The following is a 16,442-nucleotide window of genomic DNA, read 5'->3' on the forward strand; positions in this document are numbered from 1 at the left end:
AAAAAAGACAGACAGCCGGGCGGTGGTGGCGCACGCCTTTAATCCCAGCACTCGGGAGGCAGAGGCAGGTGGATCTCTGTGAGTTCGAGACCAGCCTGGTCTACAGAGCTAGTTCCAGGACAGGCTCCAAAACCACAGAGAAACCCTGTCTCGAAAAACCAAAATAATAATAATAATAATAAAATAAAGACAGACAGATCTATGGTGCTGTGTCAGTAATTCCTGTCGTATTAGCAGACTCCATTTAAGATAAATATCAAGTTTTGGAAAGTAATGTGTCTTTCCCAGTAGAGTGGAAAACCTGGTTATCCTGTATCAGCTTGGATTAGCACCAAAGGGCTAACAGTTCACCACAAGCCTCTGGACACCAAGGATGCCTAGGCTGTTACTCCAGATGGTGTAGGAACATTCAGCCCATGGAATGTGTGTCCCAGCCTCACGGTAACATATCAGCCTGCAGAGATGGTGCTGGGATTATAAGCAAGTGGCTGATCAGCTCCATCTGCCAACTGTTCACACACCGCCGCTTTGCTTCATCCATCCAGCTCTGCCAGTTGTATTGCTAGTGCTGATGATCTTCTCTGCTGAACCATGGGAACACCAGCAGCTCAAGAGGGAGGGAGACTTGATGGGGGAGGGGGAGGGAAATGGGAGGCGGCGGGGGGGGGAGGAGGCAGAAATCATAAATAAATAAATAAATAAATAAATAAATAAATAAATAGAAAAAGAGTCTCCTGGGGACAAGTACGGGTGTCATTCTTCTGTTCCATCATTGTTACAAGCCTAGACATGGTTCTGTGTCCTCCTAGGAGGTGCTGTGCTGTCTCCCCATGGCTGAACTCAAGTGGATGAAGGTGGCGGGAAGTGCAGTTCATGGAGCTGTAGCCACTGTACTGTATACTTCTCCAAAGAGTGAGAGCCCTGAGCCCTGGCCAGAGCTGCACCTTGACCTCTCTGCTGGAAGGAACCACTTTCCCCGCTGTGGGAAAAACTTCAGGGTAGCTTCAATAATCTTCTAAAAGAAACCTGCTCTAGTCAGTCCCCTGCTGACAGCCTCCAGGTGCCTAGCTTGTTTCTCTCCAGGGTTCTGCACCTCCCACAACACATCATAGACTTGCAAATGTACTTATTTACATCTCTGAGCTCCAGGCAAGTGGGAGTTTCACGCAGACGTTAAAAGGAAAAACAAATTTTTCACAGGGTTTTACTGTGTCACCCCAGGTTGCCTGAAACTCCTCGCTCAGAACAGCTGGCCTCAAGGTCACAGAGACCTATCTGTGTCTGCCTCCCAAGTGTCAAGATTAAAGGTGATGTCATCATGTCCAGCTTAAAGAAAATCCTCCTAATGGTAGTTGCTAAGGTGATGTTAAAAACTGTAATTGGGGCTGGACAGCTGGCTCTGTGATCTAGAGTGCTTGCTGCATAATCATGAGGACCAGAATTTGGATCCCAGCACCCAGGTAACAAGCCAGGCATCCTGCAAACACCTGTAACTCCAGCCTGGAGGGATCTGACACTCTCGTCTGTGCTCTGAATGCACACACACATATGCATGCATTTGCACACGTGTATACACACAAACAAGTCTTTTTTTTTTAAGCTATAATTGAGACCATGCTGATAGGTCAGTGAGGGTTGTGCTTCTAGGTGCCAGAAGCACAACAGCAGGGCCTTGTGGTCGGAGAGCCGTCAGGCTCCACCTCAAAAACAATCTGGCAGTGGGAGCCTACAGAAACAGGGCAGTTAGTGACTGGAGAGGAACCAGGAGGAGACTTCTAGTGAAGGGGACTCTACCCTAGACCTAACAGGTTCCTGCTGGAGGTGCACCAGGTGTGCACACAGCACCTTGGACTGGGGAATAAGGAGCTGGTCACAGAACAGTACCACTGAGTGTTCAGGGTGGGGATTCCCACTAAACTGCTGTAGCAGGGCTCTTGCTAAAGCTTGATTTTTAAGGCTGAGCACAGACAGAGACTACAATCTAGCCAAGCAGAGAATCTTCATGCAGCTCACGGCCAGACCCCTAAATCTAGGATAGCAGCTCAGTCATTAATGGATAAAAACAAAAAATCATGAGTCCACGTAGGTCTCTGTCAAAGGGCCTGGACAAGCAGGGGATGGTGTGCCTGCCTCTAGTCCCAGCACTTGACAGGCCCAAGCAGAAAGGTCCAGAGTTCAAAGGCATCCTCATCTATATAGAAATATCAAGTCAACTTCTCAGAAAGAAAGGATGGGCAGGGGCTAAACATGCATCCCCTGGCTAAGATCAGGACTCAGGCCCTGCTCTTGAACTTCAAGGCCTTCCGGTCTACCTCAGATCCTGTAAGGCCCTGGATCACCGGTGGCCTGGCCTGTGTTGGAACACCCACCTTAACATCAACCATCCCCTTAACTACCATGAGTAATATTTCCTGACTGAGGTCCAGGCAGACCCCCATTAATGTCTTCCCGCCCTCAGTTCCCCTCAGGCTGCAGGCTTCCTGATTTACCCTCCCAGCGGCTGGAATGCATGCCCCTGGAAGATCACAGCTTCCTCTTCCCTGGGCCTGAGGGTGACCTAGCAACCCCTGCCAGCCTAGGGGAGGACATCAGAGAAATCGGGACAGGACAACACTGGGGGGCGACACCCACAGGGTCGGGGTTACATTCCTCAGTCCTCACATCACTTTGTCCCTAGCCAGAATGGGAGGAATGGGCTTCCACCCATGCAGGGAGGGCAGGAAGGGCAAGTAAGAAATCTAGCCAGCACCCCAGCGCCCTAGCTAGAGTCACTCAGAATAAATCAGAGAACTCCCTCCAGGCCTGCTCTGACTAGCAGCCATGGTCAGCGCCATGTAAATGACTCCGGTGGAACTAAATGGAACTTTCTGCTGAGGTGTGTTGGTGATGGCCACAGCCTCTGTCCAGGAAACCTTCAGGACTCTGTCTCAGAACTCCAGCTCCATCCACAGAAACCTCCACAAGACTGGCACCCAGACTGCTGCCCCGATTCCACGAGGAGGGTACAGTGGACTGGTCTCTGAAAGCTCCAGGGAACTGAGGGGCCTATCTGGGCCTCACAGCCCAGCGGTGACTGGTGTCATCACCAACACCTCTTAGGCCCAGGTCCTGTTGCCATTAGGAGGGGTGGGAGAAATGGAAAATTGGCCAGGTGGGGTTCCAGGTCCCCCTTCCCAGGATGGAGGTAGTTTCCTGTTTTTCTCTCTTTAGGCTTCCTCCCTTCCCAGAGGAAGAAGTGAACTGCCCTATTCTAGGGGTGTCTCTCTAAACATGCCCCTCTCCACCCTGGCCCTCCATGAACTCTCATGAGCAGCAGCCAGTTGGCTGAGGCTATGGAAACGGATGGCCAGGAGACAGAGGCAGCTCCCAATTGATCCTGCGCCAACAAGGCATGGCTGCCATACAGTGCCGACAAGGGTGGGCCCTCCAGCCAGGCCACAGGCCTGCTCGGGCCAGAAGGGGAGGAGGATAGCGAGGGGTATTGGTCAGGAATGTCCTGTGAGGCCTGTGCTTATCCTAGGGAGATGGGGAATCTAAGGCATGAAGTTAAGTGGCTAGGAGGCGCCAGGTTAGTCGTTAGGTGACTTCAGCCTCAGGAAATTAGAGTTGAGTATCTTAGACTTCATGCCCAGCTTGAGATTCAGAGCTCACGCATGTTGTGTAGCTGTTTCCTCAAGCATGACAATGCTATCTTGAACCGGAGCAACTGTGACCACCGGGTCACTCATGAGATCAAGTCATTAACGTTCCCTTATGGGTGGTGCAAGGAGAGGCTCTTGGGGCTCACAGGATTTTCAAGAGCTCCTCACTTGGTCCACCCCTTCCCAAAGTTATACAGGAGCTGGAAGGCTCCTGGGGGGTTCAAGGAGGAGACTCTTCAATAGCATAGCTACTTGCAAGTCATCTGGGGGATTCTCCGGTGGGGCAGCTTTTTCATGAGCCATCCACATTGCTTGTAGGATTCTCCAGTGTAAATGTCCATGAATTGCCCAGGTGACTTCCTATGGAGTTACCCATGTTCCTAAAATGGCCCTAATAAACTCACTGTTTCACCAAGCTGGACCTGCAGACCCCATTCTCTAGTTGGTTGCTACTCTCTCTAAGGTCACACACGCGATTGTGGTGATATCCACGTTGTCAAGGAGCTGATCTTAGAGGTGGGATTGGTGGATGGTACGGAGGTCAGGACTTAACCAGCACAGTTCCAGGGACAGCCAGGGACACTCTATGAGGGTGGAACAACAATACCTAAGTCACTGCTGTCAAGGGTCTCTCCTTCCATGGACATAGAACATTCAGCTGGGCAAGTACAAGTACCTCTTGATATGGGAAAAATCATATGCTGACATCTTAAACTCCATGAACTCAGAATGTGTTTGCATTTGGAGAAATGGCCTCAAAAATTATTAAGGGCCAGGCAGTAGTGGCCTTTAATCTCAACACTTGGGAAGCAGAGGCAGGTGGATCTCTATGAGGTCTAGCACAGTTAAGGCTATACAAAGAAACCCTGTTTTGAAAAGAAAAAAAAAACATTATTAAGGAACTGGGTGTGGTGGTGTACACTGGGAAACTAAGGCAGGAGGCTCAAGAGTTTGAGGGTAGCCTGAGCTACAGTAAAACTCTGGCTCAAAAAGTTTCATCCACCAAAGATGTGCGTGAGGTAAATGAGGTTATGCGGGTGGCCCTAAACCAGCCACTGTGGGGATACAGTGGGAAGATGATGTCTATAAGCCAAGAAGAGGGGCCTCAGGAGCAGCCATTCCTACAGCAACTCTGGTCCTCAGCTTGCAGCACCCATGTCTGTGGGAGACCACAATTCTATACACAAGGCACCCATTGTGGAGCAATCATAAAGGGAGGTGGAGCAAACCGACCCACTTACAAAATAGAGCTTGAATGTCTCTAGGCAGCGGCTCTTAGCCGGGAGTCTCCGGAGAAACAGACTACACAGGTGCTATGGTTACCTTCTGCATACTGGGTTCCCTATCTAGCTGAGTAAACTGAGGTTCCCCCAAGCAGAAGCTAGGCTACCTCCAGATCCTCCACAGTGGGAACTCTATGTGTCCACTAGGCTCATGGGAGTCTTTAAATGTGACAGAGCCTATTTCTTGGCTTGAGTGCGCTTAAGCCAGGGAACTGGGGCTCCAGAAATTCTATGGCCACCTAAGTCATTCTGAGCTAGTAACTCCTAGGTTCATTGTCTCAAAACTGATCACAATAAACAAGTAAATAAATAATCTCGAGGACAGCAGAAGGACAACCAAAGCCTTATTGAAGTAGAGAAATGGCTCCCTACAAGAAAGGGAACTCAGAAGGGAGTTTCCAGTTGACCTGGACTTGGCGGGGCCATTCCTCATGCCTACTGCTTGAGTCTGCTTGGCTAGGGCCTCCATGTAAACCAGGGGCTGGATTGAGAGGTTTCTGTCTAGCTGAATTGGATAAATGTGGGAACTTTGTTTAGGTGGGAGATAAGGCAGACACGTGAGGCCTCGGGAAAAGCCTACCAGGAGGATTTGAGGGAAGGAAGAACAGGAAGTGAGGAGAGGAAGAGCCTGTGGTCAACCATCTTTGAAAACAGGTCCCAGGCTACACTTCACAGGGAAGGAACTTGGTTACAGAGTCACTATGCTCACAAGGCCAGTCCAGTATCATGGGAAGAAGGGCTTTGGAGCTAAATTTTCAACTTTTAATTAATTTCAATTGAGTTTTGTGTGTGTGTGTGTGTGTGTTTTATGGATTCAGCTTTCACATTCACTGTCCCCGCAGCCTTGGTACACCTCTCTTTGGGAACCTCACATAGAGCTCACTGAGAAACTGGCTTTGCCTGTCTGTAAAGGTTTTTCTTCTCAGGGGCCTCTTTCCTCTGTCTAAAAAGGAAACTGCCTAACTCTGTCTCTCTCACCAGGCTGGAGAACGGGGCCTAGACATCCGGCCAACTGTTAGGCTGTAATTTACAATTGTTCACATACTTAGTTGAAAAAGTGCAGAGAAGGGCCTGAATTCTCCAACACTAAAAAGCACTTAAAAACGATGACACTTCAGAGACAGACACACCAATAGCCTGCTCCGACCGTTACACGCTCTAGACGCCTACCCAGTTATCAGACGCTACAGTTACCAGTGTCAGTTAAGAGTGATTGAAAATGATGTCTTGGAGTGTGTCTGGGAGAGTTATCTCTGTGAGATAAATGGCATTTTAATCAGCAGACTGAGAAAAACCGGGTAGGGATTGTCCAGTCCGGTGAAGGTCTAACTAGAGCAGGGAGGAGGAGGGTTGAGAGCTGACTTGGTTAACAGGCATATTTAACTCTATGCTCCTCCCCCAGCATGGAGTCCCTGCCCCGACTCTATGATGACACCCCAACAGCACAGCCCCAAATTCACGATGGCTTTTGACAGGGATGCTTTCTCAGCAGAGATGCTATCAGCCGGACTCCACTGGACCCCACCAGACCCCGCTTGGAGACGCTGCTTTGGGTTGGATTTGCCTTCCTTCCTGAGGCTCCCACTCCCAGCATGGCCTGCGATTTCCTAGGGACGAAGCTCACTCAGCTTGAAGCAGAAGCTAACCTAGAGGTGAAGTTCAGCTGAAGCTCAGCCTAGACTAGTCAGAGTTTCCTGAAATAGGGTTCTCCTGGTTGCCAGGTGAGGACTAGTGGGGTTCACCTGAAGGCAGGGGTCACTGGGAGTGGGGCTCAGCTGGAGTAAGGGCTCTCTTGAGACTTGGGACCAGGTATGTGGGCTCCAGAAGGAAAGAGACTCAGCCTGCTCTGACTCCAGTCACGCTGCGGTGAGACTGGGGCTGAGCTGAGCTGGTCAGGGACTCCGGGAAGGGATGTGCAGCTGGGAAGTGCAGAGCTGTCCTGGCCCTCACAGGAGACAGCTGGAGTCTGCTCTGAGAGGGCTCCAAAGGCAACACCACCTTCCTGAGACCTACACTACACACCTCCAACACAAGATGGACTACCTCCGTGCCCGGAGCTGCAGGCCGACCTTCTTCCTGACTGTTCTTTGTTTCTGACATCTGTGTGCTCCAACAAGCCTCACACCCGACCCTGGCATGCTGCCTGGCGCCAAGTGGCACCATCATAGGTCTGATGACCTCCAGGGTTTGGGCTCCAGCTTTATTCCCAAGCTTGTCCCTGAGGAGGGGTCTTCTCTCCCAGCCTCCCTGCAGCTAAGCCGTCTCCCCACAATGAATTGCAGTGAATGCATTTCTGAATGCTCAGGCACAGACCCACCACATATGGTTGCACACACACTGGTGCACAGCGACCCGTGTGCAATGTGGGCTCAGACATATAAGCACACATACACGCTTGGATATAAACAAAAGTTAGTTTTATTTTACTTAGTTTGTTCCAGAAGTTGGCTTTAAAACAGGGAGAAGGGCACAAAAGATGGGTCTAGGCTCCCCAGAGCTCTAATTTTCCAGCATGGCCAAAAACACGGCTCTGGACCACAGCCTTATGGATCTAAGCTGCAAGGCATGACAGAATTTCCAGGATGTCCTAGAAACGGCCCATGCCTGGCTACCTCAGCTCAGGGAGAGGAGGCTGTACTCAGCCCAGGTCTCCTTCAGGTCTTAGCCGCCTCACACAGGGAGCCAAGAGCTGCAAGTAGACCCAAGGCTACCTGCTTGTCCTTGACCTGAGATTTCTCTCTGACTTCGCCAGGGCTGAGGGGGCTGTAGAGGAACCCACCTGTTGCTGCAGTGAGGATAAACACAGTCCCCAAAAGGTTCTTGCCAGTTACCTCTATTCTACGGGGAAGCTGCAGGAGAGCCTAAAAGAAAGCGCTGAGGGGCCCAGCGGAGGGGTCATCCTGTTTAATAGCCTGGAGGGGCAGTCAGTTACTGGGACACAGCTCGCCTCCCCCCACCCAGGGGACACAGACAAGTCCCTGGTGACTCCTCTCCACATCCTGCAGGGAGGTACCTGAGCCAGCACTTCTCAGGGGGCTTCAGCTTCCTCTTAAGACCCCTAAGGGGATCTGTCAGTGGCCACTGGTTGAGAACAAAGATTTCCATTGAACCCTTAGGCTAGGCCCTCCCTGAGCTCTCCCCAGTGCCCTCAGATCCACACAGTGGCCTTGCCATCCCTGCTGCCTGTACTGCCCTTCTCAGAGCCCGCCCTAGGCTTAGTGACCAGTTGTTCCTGAGCCCCGGGTCGGCCCTGCTCCCCAACGGTGCCCCCCGAAGTGGCACTACCGGTTCCGGAAGCTGGGCCACCCGCCCTGGGTGGCCCCCGAGAGGTTGCATTGAGCCCTGAACATGGAGGGCTGTCCCGATCTGCGGCCACCGCCGCCGCCGCCCCATCGCGCAGTGCCTGCAGGGCCAGATTAGCCAAATTCTGGTCATGCGCGCGCGCCCGCTCAGCCGCGCGCACCACCAGACTGTATTCGGGAGGGCAAGCCAGGCCTGCAGCCGCAGACGGGAAAGCGCAGGGAGGTGGGCGCGGCACCGGGCCAGGACCCGGTGCTGAGGTTCCCCGACGACCGCGTACAGCGTCCTGCGCACTGCCGAGGCCCAGGTGCGCCATCTCACAGAGGTTGAGCAGCAGGCATAGGCAGCTAACCACATACATGACCAGCAGGAAGACCGTCTTCTCGGTTGGCCGCGACACGAAGCAGTCCACCACGTGCGGGCAAGGCTGACGGCTGCAGGCAAAGAAGGGCGGCACCTCGAAGCCGTACAGCAGGTACTGGCCCACCAGAAAGGCCACCTCGAAGGCCGCCCTTACCACCAGCTGGGCCACGTACACGCGCATCAAGCCCTCCCTCTGGATGCGCCTTCGCCCATCGTGCTGCCCGGCCGGTCCGGGAGTGACCACCGTTTTGCTATCACCTCCACCCCCCTTGGCAGCCACATCCTCTGCGCGCTCCTCCTCCGCGTCTTCCCCCGGGCCCTCGTGCACCCCCGGCTCCTCGTCCTCCTCGTCCTCCAGCGCCAGCATGGGCTCCGCCTCACCCAGATCGGTGGCATCCGGCCAGCCAGGAGGCGGCGGTGGCAGCTGAGCCCGGGGCACGCGCCGATGACCGGGACGACGACGGAGGGCGCGTCTGCGCTCCTGCTCTGAGGCGCGCGCCAGGCGGTGGACTGCATAGCCCAGGTACATGACAGAAGGGGTGGAGATGACCACGATTTGGAAGACCCAGAAGCGCACATGTGACAGGGGCGCGAAGGCATCGTAGCAAACATTGTCACAGCCCGGCTGCCGCGTGTTGCAGGTGAACTTAGATTGCTCATCCGAATAGATGGACTCGCCACCCACAGCCGTTAGCACAATTCGGAAGACCACTAGCACAGTGAGCCACACTTTGCCCACGAAGGTGGAATGATTGTGGATCTCCTCCAGCAGCCGCGTCAGGAAGCTCCAGCTCATGTTGGTCATGGGAGCGAGCAGGTGGGACCTACAGGCATGTATGATTGGTGGTCAGCAGGGGGCAACTGGGAACTGCGGGATGGGGCAGCAGAGTTGTGCTGGCAGGCTCGCCCAACAATTGGGTTCTACTTATACACCTCAGATGATCTTGAGCTCACTGCTTTGCAGAAAAGTTCTTCCTCATCTGCATCCTCACCTTAGGATGCTAAGGATGGGGACAGAGCATCTCCCACTGACAACTGCTCCAGCCCTTCCTGTCTTCTCTTTCCCAAAGCTCCCGAAGAAAGTACCAACTTGTGGGATGTGCACCTCTGTCCCAGGACCCTGGAGCCATAGAACCTGTGTGCTGCCTTTATTGGCAGAGGGGGAAAACAGGGCAGTGCCAGCCCAGCTCAGCCCCAGATTGGAAGCCACTCTCTTAGGGTTTACCTGAAGCCTGCTAGCCACTCAGACCTTCTCAACCTCTGCTACTCCCCAGCTCTTGTGGTCAGAACAGCCCCCCATAGTCCTGAGGCTCTATCATCCCCCAGCCCCAAACGCCTAAACCATACACATCTTTTGGGCCCCAGCCCTCCCCAATAATTTAGCTTCCAACCATCCATCAGCCTCAACCTTTCTCCTTCCACAATCTGCAAGCAGTTCTCGAAGTCCCTTCCATAAAGGACTCTCATCCTCTCCAAGCCCCCTGCTAGTCCTGCAGCACTTAGCCAGCCAGCTACCACACCCACTGCTCAGAGACCAGCCAGGGCTCTTTATCCAATCCCAGTCCTAAACCCCTGGACAGTCCCAGATCTGTCCAGGCAGGACCATGTCTGGTGAGGCTACAGATGATACACAGCCACACTTGGGCACCTGTGAGCCTCAGGGATGGCAGCATCCTGACCACCTCAGACTAGAACAGATATGTGACAGAGAAGGGCTCTGTGGTTCGCTGATGCCCACCCTCCCTCCTCACAGCTACCACAGAGTTAGTACCTGCTCCTGGGAAGCTTTGAGGCAGAAGTCCCCCAAGCATTCAGCACTGACACTCCAGACTAGGGCCTAGGAGGTAGCAGCAGCAGGCATGGACCACCATCAGGAGTGGCGGCTCCAGGCCTCTTTATGTAGCGAGGGCCTCTCCCCTCAGGGCAGGAAGAGGGGGCAGCCAGCAGGACACAGGGGTTCCTGAGGAAATGCCCCCACATCCTCACATCTGTGAATTCCTTCTTGGGACTACATGTATGCAGAGACACACCCTCATGTGCATACACGCATGCACACATGTCTATATGTATGTGTTATATATGCAAACATTCACATGCACACACAACATACAGTAACCCTCATTTGCACACAGGTGCACATTCATAGACATAGTGTATACCCATATGCATACACATGCATTTAGACACAAATGTATATACAATGATGTGTACACTCATGAATATGTGCACACACATGCAAAGAATCAAGACAGAAGAGCTCAAGCACATATGACACATGCACACTCCCATGTCAAGAACGAACACATCCACACAAACACATTCACAGGCCACTACACCTTCAGGGGCCACTCCTTCTACCTCTCTGCCTCAGACATGGACGCACAGTTGGGCTACCTGGTACCTACCTTCTCCGGCGTGAATTCAACTCTCTTACCTCAACTGCAATTTTAGCCCCTACTTGAAACCTCAATCATAGGAGCCTAAGGCAGGATCTGGAACCAGGAGTTCCCCAGTAGAGCTGCTTAGCAGTATGTGGTATTTAATAACAAATCTGTGGTAAAGCCTTGGTTGGCAACTTGCCATTTCTCTGGTATACCTACTCCTGTCATTGTAAGATGAGTACAGGCAACAACAAAGACACCGTAGTTTAGCCCTGGGCTGACTTTGGCCCTGGACAGACAGTGGGACTTTGCTTTGGAATGACCTATCACTTGGTGCATGCATACAAGCACAGCTATCACTCTCAGGCACAGCACTAAGTGCTATGGTTGAAGAGCTGACCTGGAAAAACCAGGACCTTGGGCTCAGGCCGGGGTGGGGTGGGGGGGACACCTTCCAAACTTGAACCTCTAGCCTGGAATTTTCCTGCCTAGCCCTGGCACTGGAACACAGCAGGCACCTCAAACTACAGAGGGTCAGACCCATATGTCAATCTCTCCTCCAATGTGACCTCTCCACCCTTGGATTACTTTATCTGAGTTGCTGTCTCCTGCACATCTTGGGTTTATCAGTAAACCCTGAACCACCCACACTTGCCACCTGCACCAAGGTGGTCACTGTCTCTCTAGTCCCAGCTGCTTCACTCTTCCTTATAAACCTGGTGGTCACTGTCTCTCTAGTCCCAGCTGCTTCACGCTTCCTTATAAACCTGGTGGTCACTGTCTCTCTAGTCCCAGCTGCTTCACTCTTCCTTATAAACCTGGCTCCATGCCCACTGAGTACCTTAAAATGCACACTGAACAGATTGTCCCTGCTGCCCTTCAATGGCTTTGGAGCCTGTGCTGAAACTCGCCCTGTAGAACAGGCTGGCCTGGAACTCACCGACATCCACCTGCCTCTGCCTCCCAAGTGCTGGGATTAAATGCATGCACAATGGCTTGCTATTTATTTATTTATTTATTTATTTATTTATTTATTTTTGGTTTTTCAAGACAGGGTTTCTCTGTAGTTTTGGAGCCTGTACTGGGACTCACTCTTGTAGACCAGGCTGGCCTCAAACTAGGGATTCACCTACCTCTGCCTCCCCACTGCTGGGATTAAAGGCGTGCTCCACCACCGCCCAGCCTAGATTTATTCATTATGTATACAGTGTTCTGCCTGCACGTGTGCCTGCAAGCCAGAAGAGGGCACCAGATCTCATTATGGATGGTTGTGAGCCACCATATAAGGTTGCTGGATGAACAGTCAGTGCTCTTAACTGCTGAGCCATCTCGCCAGCCCTCAATGGCTTTTTTTTTTAAAGACAAGGTTTCATGTGGCACAGACTCCTTATTCATTGACTTGTAAGAGTAAAGATGACCTTGAACTCTTCAGCCTCCTCTATCTGCCTACCACGTGTTGGGATTTTTAGGCATGTACAATGCTCAGCTCCTTCAGTAACTTCTGGCTAGGGCACATATCAGGGTCTCACTTAGTCACTGTGCCAAGTGCCCTGCCCTTTCCTCAGTTGGCTCCTGCTATACTCTCTAGTGCCCATACCTGTTGCCTTTCCCTGATTGTACAAACACAATCACCTGGCTATACAAGTTTTATACACACACACACACAAAGACACACACACATTTGCACCTATGCACACTCATTACTCCAGTCTGCCTATCAGAGGCTTCCCAGTCACTACAGGGGTTAATTTTCTGATATATATATGTGCTGGGGACTCCAGGATGCATCTGTGTTTAGCTTGGTGAAGGCGGGCTCTCATAGCAAATACTTAGATACACCATGAAAAGCTGTGGTGTGTGTACATGCTCTGGTTGGTCCTCTGAAGGGCCCTGACTGCAGAAACACCTGAGTAAAGCACTTTCTTAGATGGGTATGACCATGCTGCCTATAATCCTAGTACTTGGGAAGCATAGGTAGAAAGACCAGGATTTCAAGGTTACCCTCTGCTACATGGTGAGTTTGATGCCAGCCTAGAGACTACAATGAAACCCTTTCTCAAACCCCAGTCATAAAATAAAAATCCCTGGGGAAGTGGCTGATCAGATGGCTAGGTAAGGGGATGAAGAGTGTGGGGCAAGCTCAGAGAGGAAGAACATGCTTACACACTCATGAACATTGGTAAGTGGATTGGACACTCTGAAGCTGCAACAATTTAACCAACAGACTAAGTAGGATTGTGGTTATAGATACTCTGGATGACAGCAACTGCATCCATGTAGCCAACACAACCATCAGGCTGAGGAGAGGAGAAACATCCCCTGCTTCCGTGCAGAGCAACTGCCAACCACTCTCGGAGAGTCTCCACAGGAGTAGGAAGCGCACACCCCACTCCAGGGGTTGCATGTGGGTAGCAGCATCGTATCAGATGACAGCATGAAAGAGGGACCTGCACCTTTGCAGTGACACCTGAGGGCATCATGGCGTAAATCCTATTGATACCATCTAGAAAGACAGCCCATCACTCTCAGTGTTCTTCCTGAAACCCATAACCCAACAAGAGCAAGAGAAAACACTGAGCAACTTCCAAGAGGGGCACCCTACAAAATACCCAGGTGGTATTCAAGTAGCCGTGGCAGCTAAGACAAGGAGGCTATCTTCCAAGAGGTGACCCAGTGTTGGGAAGGGCTACACGACTGTAGCAAACACCTGGCCTGTGGTCTGCGGCTGGCACAGAGGCAGCACCAGTTTATTATGGTGACATGCTTCATATTAATGGGGCCTGGGATACGAGGTCCTCTGGGAACGTTTCTGTACTGTTATCCTCTCTGTTGTGGATTTAAACATGAAGACACGGGGCTCCAACAGAGGTGTGGAGCCATCTCCAGCACTCACAGCTTGTTGAAGGGGTTCATTCAAGCAACTCCTGCTCCAAAGCAGAATTAGACTCTGTGGTAGTGGTGATGTGCTTCACCTTGAGCAGGGGGTGCCCCCCGCCACACACACAATACATAGCTCATTCAGCCCGTCTCCCTCGGGAAGTCTCTCTAATAGAAGTGGTATCCTCTACTGTAAGCAGTCCTTTCACACATCCAGCCCTTGGTCCTGAACTGACCAGAGCCCTGAAGCTAGCATGGTATGTGGCCCAGTGTGTTAGTAAACATATGGCCAGTAATTTGGTGTATGTGTGTTGGGGAGAGGTCCTCGATTGTACCCTAGGACTATCAGAAGATGCAAATGAGGGGTGGGTACAGTGATAATTACTGTGGCTAACAAGCATTAGGGACCTGGCATACCAGGTTTCAAGCCCTGGGTATCTAGTATAAACTACCCACCTCCCCCTGTGACCTCACCTGCCACCTTTCCTCACTGGCATCCAAGACACCCTCCTAGGAGCTCAAGCAGACAGAACTACTGGGGGCAAAGGGGATGATATCCAGAAAAATACAAGGGCCAGCATGGGCCTAGTATGAGAGTCACGACTCTGAGTCTGGATAAATCTTACAGGTTAATTAATAGTTGCCTTCAGCTAAACTGCATTCCAGAAACAGAGATGCTGGCCTGGGTAGGCACCACCAAAATCTACAAGCCTTCCTTTGCAATTGCCCAGGGAGTACACCTGTGCCCAACTACTTGTAGAAAGTCCACACTCACCCTGATCCTTGTCCTTTAGTCCTCCTGCCTCACCCACCAGTCCCTCCCACAGCTGGGCCAGGTTCCCCTGACCACCTCTAGAACTTAATTCCCAGCAGGGTCTATAGAGGCTTCCCCATACAACAGCAACTCCAGCCAGCAGGCAGCAGGCCTTCCTGGGCAAGAGCTCCCCTTCATCCTTGGACTTGGTTACCCACCCTCACATCTCCCTCTGCAGTCCCTGGACATAGCAGGCAGGTAGGAAAAAACTTAGAAGGAACTTCTGTGCCAATTACAGGGCCACACTAAACCATCAGCAGTTGTGCAGGTCCAGCTGCTGAGAGGTTCTGCTTGGCAGAAGGCAAGTGGATAAAGAAAGTTTGTTTAGTTTGAGTACACTGGGCCTTGTGCCCTGGACACACTGCAGCTAGCTGGGGTGGACTGACCCATCTTAGAACAGCCTGAAGGGCTTCAGCTGCTGGGAGAGGTACTGAGTACACCCTCAGCTCACCAGTTAGTTCCCATCTCCCCCACCATGGGTCTAGTTACCCAAGAAGAGCCAAGAAGTCAGCTGGACCCAAGCTGATGGACACCCCGAGGGTCCCTTAATGCAACAAGATAAGGTCTGGCCAGAGCTCCAGTGAGTCTTCCAGACTGGAACTGCCTGTGCCTGTGAACTGCCAGTGAGGATGCAGGAGCCTGGAAAACTCCCCATTAGCCATGAGAGTACAGACCAACCAAGACCCTGCCTGTCTGCAGCCCCATCGGTGCCCTCCCTACCTTCTCCAAGCTGGGAATGCAAGCCTCTGGCTGAGCCCTTCCACCTGCCGGAGGGATGCTGGTCCTCTCTAAGGGCATACTGCCGGCTAGGGCTAGGGCCACCTCTCGCCACCAAGCACAATGGGGGGTGGAGGAGGGGCCCTCAAGGGCTCCATTGTTCCCCCCAGGGACTGAATCCATGATTGTCCCTGGGGGTGGAGCAGCGAGGAGCTAGACAGGCCTGCTAGGGGCCCAGGCAGGTCCTGGCCCTCTCTTCCCCAGCCTCCACTTGAGGTCCAGGAAGTTCTGGCTCACCGTTCTTGAGGAACATCTGAACTTTTGGAGGCATCCCAGGGCTCCCCGGTCTCTCTGGCTCCTTCTGCCTGGGTACCTGCCTGCCCTCTTCACACCCACATGCATCGAATCTGCCCAAGTCCTGTCCCAGGAGCGGCCTCACCTGAAGATGCACAAGGGAGAGCTCTAGCTGACCACCGGGTGGGGGTAGCTGGCAACAGCCACTGCCCTCACCGCAGGGACTGCTCTCCTGGGCGGAGTCAGGCAGCCTGGGCTGAGAGCCCAGAGGAAGAGGGGAGGACAGCAGGACCCAGACACTCAGAATGTCTCATCTTGGGCAGAAGGGGAGGGACAGCCTCCCTAAACTTACAGACATCTCTCTCAGGAATGCTGCACCCACTACAAGCTCTAGGGCTCAGAATCTGGAATCTCTACAAAGGCCCAAGGTTCTGCCCCTCTTCTACCCCAGAAAGCTTCACTGCCCTGCCTTGGGGCTTGGAAGGCTCTACATAAAGGCAAGAGAACATAGTACCCACAGGTCCCAGGGCCAGCACTATGCCCTCATTTTCACGCTCTTTCCTGGTGGCTGGGCACTTTCCTTCCTGGCCAGTGATTCTTGTCACTCTGTATCCCTAAATGGCTTAGAAACAGCTCAAAAAGGCAGCAGTACCAGGTTCTCCAGGACTGAGCCCCATTCCAACCCATGCTGGCTGTCCCAGTTGACTGGTTCCAAGGGGAAGAAGTGATCACAATCAACCCAGCTAGCATTCTGATGACTGGTGGGCCCTGG

At 52.5% G+C, this 16,442-nt stretch overlaps 1 protein-coding gene across 3 annotated transcripts; it reads right to left on the bottom strand.

Moving 5' to 3' along the window:
• Positions 1–7,360: 7,360 nt before the first annotated feature.
• Gjc2 (gap junction protein gamma 2) lies at positions 7,361–16,382 on the bottom strand. Of its 3 annotated transcripts, none has more exons than XM_050163737.1 (2): positions 15,816–16,382; positions 7,361–9,411 (listed from the first exon to the last, which is right to left on the bottom strand). In XM_050163737.1, the coding sequence occupies exon 2, from the start codon at positions 9,390–9,392 to the stop codon at positions 8,073–8,075; it is 1,320 nt and encodes a 439-aa protein (XP_050019694.1). In that variant the 5' UTR covers positions 9,393–9,411; positions 15,816–16,382; the 3' UTR covers positions 7,361–8,072. The 3 variants fall into 3 exon arrangements, with proteins under 3 accessions (XP_050019694.1, XP_050019695.1, XP_050019693.1); XM_050163738.1 differs by having other exon boundaries at positions 15,674–16,382; XM_050163736.1 differs by lacking the exon at positions 15,816–16,382 and adding an exon at positions 10,359–11,072.
• Positions 16,383–16,442: the final 60 nt, after the last annotated feature.

The sequence above is a fragment of the Alexandromys fortis genome, unplaced genomic scaffold, assembly GCF_014885135.2.
Source record: "Alexandromys fortis isolate MF-2015 unplaced genomic scaffold, M_Fortis_MF-2015_v1.1 scaffold_149, whole genome shotgun sequence".
In the NCBI taxonomy this organism is placed as follows: Eukaryota; Metazoa; Chordata; class Mammalia; order Rodentia; family Cricetidae; genus Alexandromys; species Alexandromys fortis.

Coding starts and splice junctions, on each gene's coding strand:
- Gjc2 (XM_050163737.1), bottom strand. CDS start 9,392: ATGACCAACATGAGCTGGAGCTTCCTGACGCGGCTGCTGGAGGAGATC.